At 36.0% G+C, this 12566-nt stretch overlaps 1 protein-coding gene across 1 annotated transcript; it reads right to left on the bottom strand.

Moving 5' to 3' along the window:
- Positions 1–1293: 1293 nt before the first annotated feature.
- LOC146904019 (uncharacterized) lies at positions 1294–1731 on the bottom strand. The gene is made up of 2 exons (XM_085728213.1): positions 1581–1731; positions 1294–1505 (listed from the first exon to the last, which is right to left on the bottom strand). The coding sequence occupies exons 1-2, from the start codon at positions 1729–1731 to the stop codon at positions 1294–1296; spliced, it is 363 nt and encodes a 120-aa protein (XP_085584339.1).
- Positions 1732–12566: the final 10835 nt, after the last annotated feature.

The raw sequence follows: 12566 nt of genomic DNA, 5'->3' as shown, positions 1-12566 counted from the left end.
CTTTTGTGGTTCAGGTTCATGGTGTTGGGGGCTTTCTGAAGTGACTTTTTCAGAAGCAGATGCTTCTGGAGTCATTTCAGAGGCTTTCTCTGAGTTTGTGTTAAAGCTAGATTGGGGTAGTTCACCTAGATAATGGCTTTCTAGGTGATCTAAGAAGGAGGTGTCTTCAGAGGTAATAGAAGATGTGGTACAAGATGTGTGAGAAACTTGAGGTACCTTAGAAAACATTGCTGAGTTATCTACTGCTTCTGAAGTAGGCTTTGGACTTGTAGAATCAGAAGTGTCAGCTTTCTTCTTGACTAATTCTTCAGTCTTATCAGCGATTTCCCTTACTTCAACCAAGCCTTCATCCTTGTCTAAACCAGCTTCCCTGAGCTTGGCATCCCTATTCTTTTTGTTTAGAGCTTCCTTTCTCTTCCTATCAGCTAAAAACTGATCCCTTTGCTCTTTAGCTCTTTTTTTCATTTCAGGAGTGACTTCAAACATGGGAAGAGCCTTAGATTCAGAAGCCTTCTTCTTTTTCTTTTTAGGCTCCATATCTTCTTGTTTTAGCCTCTCAAGAGCTTCTTGCACCGTCTCCTTCTCAGCTTTCCCCCTTTTTCTCATAGCATCCTTCTGTTGCTTGGCCTTTTCAGCTGCAGCTTCTGATGCAGTAATTCCCTTGACCTTCTTTCCTTTGGTCTTAACAGGAGCAGCTTCCTCCTGAGAGCTTGCATATTTCTCCATGACATACTCAACAATTGATTTAGCTAAGATTTCAGGATTACTTTCTTTAATGATGGAAGGAAAGTCCTTGATAATCTCAGTTTCTTCTGTGGTCATCTCTATCCACTTCTCATCTTGAGGGGCTTTCTTGAAAAGATGCATGGAGTGCAAGGTCTTTCTACTGATAGTTTTCTCAGCAGTAGAAGCCTTGAAGCATTCGTCAGAAGCATCTCTTGATTTTTTCAGAACCTCCAGCACTCTACCTTGATGGAAAATTTCAGACAACAATCTTCCATAGGGTACTTGCTTTCTTCCTTTGACAGTGCCTTCATTAATTGCCCAACAGAGATGATCCAGGACATATCTTGGGAAATTAATCTTTTGAAACATGGCCATGAAGTAAATTACCAGCTTTTGTTGATTATTGGGTTGATCAGACCCTCATGCTCTCTGAAAGAGGCAATCAGTGCAGAATTTCACCAACATCCTGTTGTGAATCTCCATTTCTGAAGGCTTGGCCTCTGAGTTTCCACTCAGAAGCAAGTTGTAGTAGCTCTTCAGCAGGACATCTTCCTTCTTTACTATTTCTTAGAATCTTCCTTCTGCATCCACTCTACATGCTTTAGCTATAACATCCTCAGTGATGTTTATAGGAATGTCCATCACTTCAGACCTTATTTCTAAGCTACTGAAAGAGGTGGGATTCATTTCCACCGTCATCTTTCCTTTCTTCGACCCAGCTTGTTTCCCTACGACCTTCGCAGGCTTTCCATTGAAGACCTCATCCCTTAACCAGAAGTCTTTGACCAAGTTCACATAAGTTGGCCCATTCAGCATCTTGAAGTACTCAGATAGCTTCTAAGTATCTACCAAACCTTTCATGTCCACATCGTACTTCTTAAGTGAAGCAAAGTCCACTGGTGATTCTATTTGGACGATCAGAGAGTTGAGAGGAATAGTCATAGCCTTTTCTTTGTAAACTGACCCAGATCTTGATGCTTGATGTTGAGAGCTTGATGATGCCATTGATGAAGATTTGAAGAAGATTTAGAAGAAGATTGAAGGTTCTAGGGTTTTTGCGCTTACTTCGCAAGAGGTTTGAGAGCAAATGTGTTTGTTGTGAGTGAGTAGTGTGTGAATTGACAAAGTGTTAAAAGTAAAACGATTGCAATTCAAAAGAGACAAACAAACATAACATTAATGACAAAATTGGGGGCGCGTGAAAAGTACTTTCAAAGCTATTAAATCATCATTGCCTTTTTAAGTTATACACTAATACAGATAAGCTACGTCGGAAGTTCTCAGAGTAACTACCAAGTTAGTGGGCCAGAAGTTACCAAATAAAGTAACTCCCAACGTTTCCACTAACTCCACTATTCAGAAGCACAAAATCCAGCTTCTGACCTTTAGATGCTGACGTCATCGTCAGAAGCGAGTTTTCCTCAGAACCTCAATAAAGAGCTTCTGATGGACTACTGGTTCTGAACTAACTTCAGAACCTAAAATCCTATTCAGGAGCAAGCAAGCTTTAATCAGACACGTAGTGCATGTTCAAATTTTTCTTTATAAATTCAAATATTTCAACAGTTAAAGGCGTAGTAAATATATCAGCCCATTGATTCTCAGTATCAATGAATTGTATATCTAAAATTCCTTTTTGAACATAATCTCTGATAAAATGGTGTTTGATTTCAATATACTTAGCTCTTGAATGAAAAATTGGATTTTTAGACAAACAAATAGCAGCAGTATTATCACAATAAATGGGAATACTGTTAGCAATTATCTGATAGTCTTCCAACTGATGTTTCATCCAAAGTAGTTGTGTACAACAACTTGCAGCTGAAATGTATTCTGCTTCTGCTGTAGACATAGCAATAGTTGTTTGTCTTTTGCTAGCCCAGGATATAAGATTATCACCCAGAAATTGACAATTGCCACTAGTTGACTTTCTTTCAATCCTATCACCAGCATAATCAGCATCACAGAATCCAATTAGCTTATAATCTAAGGATTTCTTATAGAGGAGTCCAAGATTAGTTGTTCCTTTCAAATACCTGAAGATTCTCTTGACAGCAGTCATATGAGATTCTCTAGGATCTGATTGGAATCTTGCACATAGGCATACACTGAATAAAATATCTGGCCTAGATGCAGTGAGGTATAACAAAGAACCAATCATACCTCTGTACAGTTTCTGATCTACTTTAGCTTCTTCATCTTCTTTGCTTAAGGTGCACGTAGGGTGCATTGGAGTGTTCATCACTTTACAATCTTCAAGCTTAAACTTCTTCAGAAGCTCCTTTGTATACTTTGATTGATGAACATAAACTCCATCTTTGCATTGGTTGATTTGAATGCCAAGGAAGAACTTCAGCTCTCCCATCATGCTCATTTCAAATTCATCCTGCATCAACTTAGAAAATTTCTTGCAAAGAGATGCATTAGTAGAACCAAATATTATATCATCAACATATATTTGCACAACAAGAATATCTTTCCCAAGAGTCCTTCTGAAGAGTTTTGTATCAACCTGTCCTCTTTTAAAATCATTTTTGATTAAGAAATTACTTAGTCTATCATACCAAGCTCTGGGAGCTTGTTTCAAGCCATATAGTGATTTCTTCAGTTTAAAAACATGGTCAGGATATTTAATATCCTCAAATACAGGAGGTTGCTTGGCATACACTTCTTCTTCAATGACACCATTTAGAAAAGCACTCTTGACATCCATCTGATATAATATTATGCCATGATTAACTGCATAGGACAGAAGTAACCTGATTGCTTCCAGTCTTGCAACTGGAGCAAATGTTTCAGTATAATCAATCCCTTCTTGTTGACTGTAACCTTGCGCAACAAGTCTTGCTTTGTTTCTTGTTACTTCTCCTTGCTCATTCAACTTGTTTCTGAATACCCATTTTGTTCCAATAATGTTCTTGTGCTGAGGTTTGGGTACCAGATCCCACACATCATTTCTTTGAAATTGATTCAGCTCTTCTTGCATAGCTAAGATCCATCCATCATCTGAAAGTGCTTCATCAACAGTTGTAGGTTCAATCATTGAGATCAGTCCAATCATTGACTCTTCTTGTCTGAAGTATGATCTTGTTCTTCTTGGACTGTCTTTGTTTCCAATGATTAGCTCCTCAGGATGTGAAGACTTATGCTTAAATGTGTTTCTGGGAGGATCTGCTTGATGTGAGCCATCTTGTGCTTCATCAGAAGCAGCTTCATCTTGTGCTTCTGATGTGGGTTCAGCTTCTGGACTATCTTCAGATTCAGCTATCTGATCAGGTTCTGGAGTAACTTCATGAACCTGTATCTCTGCAAAACTTTCACCTTGCTTTGAAGTTTTATCTTCAAGCTCTTTGTCATCAAATTTAACGTGCATAGATTCTTCAACACAGAGTGTCTCTGAATTATACACTTTGTATGCCTTTGACCTTTCAGAGTAACCTAAGAAGATTCCTCTATGGGCCTTGGCATCAAATTTCTTTAGGTAGAGCTTGTTGTTTAGAATGTAACATGTACATCCAAATTGATGAAAGTAAGAGATATTGAGTTTTCTTCCTTTAAAGAGTTCATATGCTGTTTTCTCCAACATAGGTCTGATATAGATCCTGTTATGGACATAACATGCTGTATTCACTGCTTCTGCCCAAAAATGTTTTGCCAAATTGTTTTCATGGATCATGGTTCTGGCCATTTCTTGTAAAGTTCTATTCTTTCTCTCTACAACCCCATTTTGTTGTGGAGTTCTAGAAGAAGAAAATTCATGGAGAATTCCATGTTTTTCACAAAAAGCTTCAAATGGCTCGTTTTCAAATTCTCCACCATGATCACTTCTGATTTTCAAAATCTTTGACTCTTTCTCAGTTTGAATCAGTGTGCAGAAGTTACTGAATACATCATATGCATGACCTTTACTTTTCAGGAATTTCACCCAAGTTCATCTGCTATAATCATCAACAATGACTAATCCATATTTACTTCCATATAAGGATGCAGTACTCACTGGTCCAAATAGATCAATATGGAGTAATTTTAAGGGTCTGGAGGTTGAAACAATGTCTTTGGTATTAAAAGATGATTTCACAATTTTCCCCTCTCTGACATGCACCACAGAGTGCATCTGAATGATAGTCAATATCTGGTAGGCCTTTGACAAGTTGTAACTTACTAAGCTTAGAGATTAATCTCCAGTTAGCATGTCCCAACCTTCTGTGCCACATCCATTTCTTATCATTCACTGATAGAAGGCAAATCACCTTCTGATCAGCCAGTTCAGAAAAATTGATTTTGTAGACATTATCAACTCTCTTTCCCTTGAACACAATGGATTTGTCTTCCTTGTTGATTACAGTACAGTTGGTTTTCTCAAAAAGCACATCATAACCATTATCACAAAATTGACTAATGCTCAAAAGGTTATGTTCAAGACCATCTACCAACCAAACATTATTAATTGAGGTAGAGGAATTACCAATAGTTCCTGTACCTATGATTTTGCCAAACTGGTTGCCTCCAAATTTCACATTTCCTCCCTCTTTCATTGTTAGGCTGAGGAACAATGACTTCTCTCCTGTCGTGTGTCTTGAGAAACCGCTGTCTAGGTACCATGATCTTTGCTTTGGCACTGCTCTTAGACATACCTGCATTATTGACATTTTTGGATTTAGGTACCCATTGTCCTATGAGTCCTGGAAGGTTAGTACTTAAGGCTTTACTCTTCACTTCCTATACCTTGTGCTGTGAGTTGGGTTGCTTCTGATTAACCATTACCTTAGGTTTTGGTACTTCAGAAGCAGTAACTATCTTCTTCTGAAACTTAGACTTTAAAACATTAGATTTTGGTTTCACCAGACTCTGAGGAATAGGTTCTGATCTTTTCAGGATCCTAACCTTTGAAGTCTTGGAATCAGATTTGGTCATAACCTTTGACTTAGAGTTCTTTGGCTTTGAAGTCATCTTAGCCTTAGAACTAGAAGCTTTATGTTCTGATTGAACAACAGTTTCCAACTCAGCACCTTCAGGCACAAAGAAGGTTTTCAGACCTTTCTTGATGCATTCACAACAAGATTTTAGATTGGTTTTCTCAAGTTTCACTTCTGGAAAACCAATTCCTCTGCCATTGTTCTTGTAAATGCTATAAATCATAGAAGCCACTCTGCTTCTGTCAATGCCAGATATGATAAAATCTTCAAGAGCAATTTCATGGTTACTTAAAGGTTTTTCATTACACTTTTCGTGTAGCTTCTGACATAAGAACCTGAGCTGATCTTCATACATTTTACACATGAAGTCAAAGCCCCTAAGTCCTTGTTCAGAAGCTTTCAGATCCAATAGAGTTGATTTTTGCTGTTTTACCAAATCAACATATTTTTCTTTTAAATCCTTCAACTCATTGGTTCTTACTTCAAAATGTGTAAGAAGTTCTTTAAGTGACTCAACAAGTTCATCTCTGGGAATATTAAAATATACCTCATTTTCATCTTCTGAGTCTGAATCTGATCCTGCTTCTGAAGTTGCTGTAGCCACTAACCCAACAGCTACCTTTGCGTCTTCATCATCTTCCTCTTTATCAGATCTAGATTCACTTCCTAAATCATCTCAGGTTGCCATTAAACTCTGCTTAATCTGCTTCTTATATTTGCTTGGTTTGAATGTTGACTTCTTTGACTTGTCCTTAGATTTCTCCTTCTGAAGATCAGGGCATTCAGCAATGAAATGTCCAGGCTTCTTGCAGTTGAAGCATCCCTTCTGATCTTCTTTCTTTGAGCTTCTGGAGTTACCCCTTCTGGCTAGAAACTTCCTGTTTTTCTTGGCCAGATACTGAAGTTTGTTGGAGAGCATAGCCATCTCAGCAGCATCTGGTTCAGAATCTAAACTTGATTGTTCTTCTTCTTCAGATTCAACCACTTTGAGAGCTTTTGATGACTTGCCTTTGGATGGAAGAGCTATTGATTTACTCTTCTGAGTGGACTCTTGTTCATTAAGACTTAACTCATGAACTTTGAGAGAACTAACAAGATCTTCGACACTTAAAGTGTTTAAATCTTTAGCTTCCTCAATGGCAGTCACCTTTGGTCTCCATCTGGCAGGCAAGCTTCTGAGTATCTTGCTCACATGGTCAGAAGCAACATAGCTCTTCTTCAGGATTTGTAGCCCAGAGACTAAGGTTTGAAACCTTGAGTACATCTCCTCAATAGTTTCATCATCCTTCATCTTGAATAACTCGTACTGATGTACAAGCATGAGAGCTTTAGCTTCTTTGACCTTCTTGCTGCCTTCATAGTTTGAACAGAGAGAAGCAAACATAGCTTTAGCAGTGGATTTGTCACTCATCTTCATGTACTCTGCTTTAGGAATAGCAGTGACAAGAGTTCCCCTGATAATATGATGCTTCTTGTAGAGTTTCTTCAGCTCAGGAGTATGTTTCTTTCTATCCACAGCAGCTCCTTCTTCATCAAGAACAAGCCACCAACTCCTTCTTCTAGTATATCCCATAGTTCTTCATCTAAGCTCATGATATAACTATAGAAGTTGGTTTTCCACCAAGAAAATTCTTCAGCATCTCCATTGAACTTTGGAACTTTTCCAACACTGGATCTCTTACTATCACTATAATCATGTGAGACATTATTATAGCTAGTTTCACTAGGAATAGGAGTAGGAATAGGACCAGACATGTTTTTCTAAGATCTTTTACTGTTGCACGGTTAAGTGTTAAACAACAAACCAGGCTCTGATACCAATTGAAGGTGAGAAAAAAAAAGAAGGGGGGGTTGAATTGTGTTTTAAAAAATTCTTCGTTTCTCCTAAAACTGAACACACTAATCAGAAGTTAAGTGAAACAGCTTCTGAAGTGATAATCAGAATCTGAACGCAACGGAATAAAACAGAGAGAGAAGAAGAAAGACACAAAGCAATTATACTGGTTCCTTCCACAAATCGGAAGTAGTCCAGTCCCCCTTGCACTTCCATGGAGATTTCACTAAGAGTAATATCTGATTACAATTGCTCAAGCACACAAGCAAGAGACTTCCTTTGCTCAAGCACACTTTGCAAGAGTCTTCCTATGCTCAAGAACACAATCAAGAGACTTTTATACTCAAGCACAACTGCAAGAGACTTCCTTTGCTCAAGCACAACTGCAAGAGACTTCTAAACAAAATTACACAGAAAATTGTTTAAGGTTGAACACTTGATATACAATCAGAGGTGCTCATAATACAAATCAGATACAAACTCAATGACTTATGAATTTCTAAGATATGACTTTGAGACACAGAAATTCTAAGTGAATGCAGAACAATTTCAGCAGAGGTTTGACACTTGTAAGAATGTTGAGAGTCTTTCGTTCAGCATTACCAATTCTCTAAGTTTTCACTCCTTTATATAGAGGTGTGAAAGAGACGTTGTGAAATTGCCAGCACATCAAAGAGTCGTTGTTGAAGCTTGATCTTTCACCAATAATCTTTTGCCTGATTTGGTTGTTGTCCTATGAAGAACAAATTTGAAATCCATTCCTTATCCAAAGGAACATCTTTGCAGGCGAAGCCGTATTCTGGAGCTGTTTTCTTGTCTTGTAGCGTGGACACAAAACAGAGTAGTGGAGAAGGTGGTTGTACAGTTCGTACAATAGTACAATGTCAACGCTTTCGTCCAAATTGCAAGCACATGCCTTCAAAAACCTTTGAAATGATCGTTGCAAAGTTCCACTAATCTTTTGATGTCCTTTGATGAATTTCGATCCTTGAAACAACTCTTGAATCCTTGGATTTTGCAAATCCAGTTGATCTTCAGCTTCTGGTGAAATGACTTCTGATGAGGCAGCTTATGATAATGTAGCTTCTGATGATGACGTGGCGCTTCAGGACTTCCAGTCTTCAGGAGCACTAGTCTTCAGGAGCGTTATTTTTCAGGAGTGCTATTCTCTCTTCAGGAGCAGCTAGACTTCAGGAGCGCTTTCCATCTTCAGGAGCAGCTAGACTTCAGGAGCGCTTTCCATCTTCAGGAGCGTATTGCCTTCAGGAGCATCTAAGCTTCAATTTCGTTGATTTCTTTTGCTCTTTATTTGCTCATTCAGAACCAATAAATGATGTAACTTTTTAACTATGATCCTGTACACTTGAACAAATATTAGCTAGTCCAATTTACAATTTTTAATACCTTGTTATCATCAAAACTCTTTAAGATTCATTGTTAAACACATTTTGTTCCAACACTATGTTCTTCCATCTTTCTTATTTCTTCTTTCTTCCTCTTCTACAAAAACATTTCTACCTCTATATACATATACACCACAAACCAAAACCATATCAATATCAAAGATTGGACTCTTTAAGCTTTCACTTTTGTTTCTTATTCCTCTTGCTTTCAAATTATTGCTTCATATATTTCATTTTTGATCTTATCCCTTCTTGGTCATTCTCACTTCCCTTGCTATGTTTAATTTTATGACCCTTCTATACTTTCAATAAATTATTAGAAAACCTTCATCCATGACCATACATATATGTTTAATCCTCACAAGTATGATATCCTATTAAATAAAAATAATAACAATAACTTAAGAGTTGGTGATTGAACAAAGTATAGATGAAACCATATTTTGGCCTTAGATCCATAGCGTTTTTGGAGAAGGTTTTTGAAGAGGAAAGTTTGGTCTTTCTCTTGTGATTATAGTGATATTAGATAAGGTAACAAAACACAAACCCTTCTCCTTTCCCTCTCTTGACCGAACCAATAATAAGTTTTGGGTGTGTTGGGTTTAAAATTTTCTTAATCATAAATTATTGGACTTTGATTTTACCATGACTAACAAAGTATAACTTTGTGGACTTAGAACTTGTATTTTGTAAACCATTTTATTGTTAACTCCCTTTTTCTAGTTTATGAACACAGGTCTTTTCCTCCTTTATATTTACTCTATTTTTGTCCTTATGTCCTTCTTCCCTTCATTTAATTATTACTAAAATTGATGGTATTTTATGAGAAATGAAAAATAAATATATATACATATCGGACTTTGATTTTTATTCACTAACTAAGTATGTAACGATGTGAGTTGTGTAAAACAAATAAAAGATATTATAAATTAATTTGGTAGACTAGATATAGTTATGGACTTTAGAAAAGAAGCTTATTTTAGTGTGAAAGTATATTATGAAGTATGATTAAATTTTAACTACTTTTAGTCTAAAAGTCAATGATTTAGTTAGTAACTTAAAAGGGATAGAAGGTACTATTATTTTTAGAATAACAACTTTAGAGAAAAAATTATATATGGGTTGGACTCGACAAACTATTTTTGGATATATATATAGATATATATTGATGTAGCTTTGGGACTGTCGAAAAGAAAAATAAAATATATAACTATGTGTCTATATAGAGAAAAAAAAATATAATGTTAAGTTAATTGAAGTAGACTTAAGAGTTGAATTTATGGACTTTGAAATTAAACTTAGTTATGGTGTGAAATAGATTATTTAACATGACTGATTTTTCTTCTAATAATTTTGATAGTTTTAAGGGAATCCTAAAATTGAACCTTTATTATTACTTTGGGTCTAAAACCAATGAGTTAGTTAGTAACTAAAAAGAATCGTTATTAGACACTAAAGATACTAATATTTTTAGAATGAGAACTTTATAATAAAAATTATACCGGCTAGATTTATTTTTCTCAAGGCAATGTTTTAGAAAAATAATTGTTTTATTATGTATTAATAGGTCCTTTAAAATAATAATAAATAAATGACTTAAGGATGAACTTATTTGATTAAACAACAATGGAAAATAATGTTTATGATATTGTTTATAAATTTAGATTGCACGTTTAATATTTTAACGGATTTAACGAAGTTTGAGAAAGGACATAAAAATAAAAGAGACTTTGTAGAATTTTGTTTGTAGAAATTTAGAGACAAAAACGTTAAGAATTATTATAATTCTTGGTTAGTTTAAAATAAGATATATAACTTGATTGAAGTTAGAAAAGTTTGATTGATCAAAGGTTATTTTTGAAGTGTTAGTTAATTTTAGATAAGAAAAACTTCTAATAATGTTAGCTTTTGCCTAAACAAATAAAATAAATAACAATAGTAACAATAAATCCTGGCCTTATTCTTGATCTTCAATATCGTGGTCTCTTTGGGTAGAAACTAGTCAAGTTCTATCTTTCTCACTTTCTCTCGAGTCCGATCATCTCTCTCTGTACTCCTTTAGTTTTATTTTTCGTTTCTCTTGAGTGTTGGTGTTGTGAGAGTTTGATGAAGTGAGTAAGAAGAGAAATTAAAACATTTACTTGGAGGGACTTCGATGACTAAAAGAAATTAAAGGGAAGATAGACATATTTGTGTGGATAAAAAAAAAGCTAGTCGAGGTAAGGGCACCTATCCATTTTTAGATATATAAATATGATAATTAATTATGTATATTTGCCCTGTATTTTCATGTGTGCTTGATGATGCTTAATTTCCAAGGTGAATAAATGATTATATATGTGCAGTCTTTTATGCATGAGATAAATTATTTACATATGCTTATGCTAAAATTGAGATATGTAAGTTGTTGCATTAGCATATAAGGGGAATCGTATGCTCATGCATTTCATAGTAAACGTGGCCACCAGAGAGGAGTCACGAGGTGCACACCGGAGAGGTGGCACGGGGTGCGTTGAAGACCACCTTATCCCGTAGTGGATCATTGAGTCTGATAGATGGGTAGATACTCATCTCCTTATGTGGAGTTGCCACAACCCTCTGCGGAGGTGTATTAATTCCAGAATCATTTGCATGTGATGTCCTGTGATAGGCTTCACACTCATGTAGAGTCTGCATTTTAGGCTAAATGTGCATTATCTTTATTATGATCACTTTTTATACTTGTTTCTGTACGTGAGTTAGATTGTGATCTCTAATTCACGGATAATGTTTTCTCTGTTTATGTTTCCTGTATATTTGTTATTTTCGGATTGGTGACCCTTTCAGTGGATGTGTGGGCTATACGCCATTAGATTGTGAAGATTTCGAGGAAAGCCGAGATACGACGGCGGAAGATGGCGATTCCTTCTTCCCGGATGAGTGGACTATTTCATTTAGGGTATTTGATCCAACCGCATGATAGATCACGTAAACGAGGGACGTACTCGAGACCACCCGTATTGTTAGTAGGAGAAATCCTTTAGGGTGAGGTCATTGGTAGGTCCAGTTCCCAACTTTATATTTTTCATAGTTAAAGATCAGCTTAGGGTTCTTTTTATTTTAGTTAATACTTTGGTTTGGAAATTCACCCTCTGTGTAGGGATGTAGTTGTATCTTGTAAATTATTGAGTTGTCATGCAAAGCGCTATATAACTCTGACGTTCATTTTAAAAAGTAACCTTTAGTTTATTTTGTTAATAAAAGTCTATGACTTGTGATTTAAAAGGTTTAAACTTTATTCTTTCGTTTTAAAAAAAAAAAAACAGACACAATTTTTGTTGCTGAAAAACGGGGTGTTACAATAATAGTGTAAACACTGGGTCAATGTGTAGCAGAAACGCGATGTATAGCTCAGATACAATGTTAAATGAGCAAGGATGGATACATCGCTGCCTGAATGCAGTAAAAAAATAAACAAGTGTCTCCACATCTTTGTGAACGAGTGTGGGTAAAGAAGTTAGTTAATGAGAGTATGATCAGTTTTAGAACATGGAATAAAGGCACCCTTACTTGAACATATATGGAAATAGTTACGGCTATGACTAAAATGAAGATTAATTTTATGTCCCAACAAGAAACTATGTGGGTAGGTGAAAAGGCGAAAGAATTAGATAGTTCGAGATATAAGCATTGATAATCTGGAAAAGT

The sequence above is a fragment of the Medicago sativa genome, chromosome 7, assembly GCF_051527215.1.
Source record: "Medicago sativa cultivar Bolivia chromosome 7, Bolivia_mono, whole genome shotgun sequence".
NCBI classification, from domain to species: domain Eukaryota; kingdom Viridiplantae; phylum Streptophyta; class Magnoliopsida; order Fabales; family Fabaceae; genus Medicago; species Medicago sativa.
Note: the sequence above shows the minus strand (reverse complement) of the source record. Positions and strands in the feature narration are given on the sequence as shown.

What these genes read in the sequence shown, in the direction of transcription:
- LOC146904019 (XM_085728213.1), bottom strand. Translation starts at nt 1,731, where the DNA reads ATGGCATCATCAAGCTCTCAACATCAAGCATCAAGATCTGGGTCAGTT. An exon ending in GTACGATGTGGACATGAAAG is followed by an intron (nt 1,506 to 1,580) that starts GTTTGGTAGATA and finishes ACTTGGTCAAAG; the next exon opens with ACTTCTGGTTAAGGGATGAG.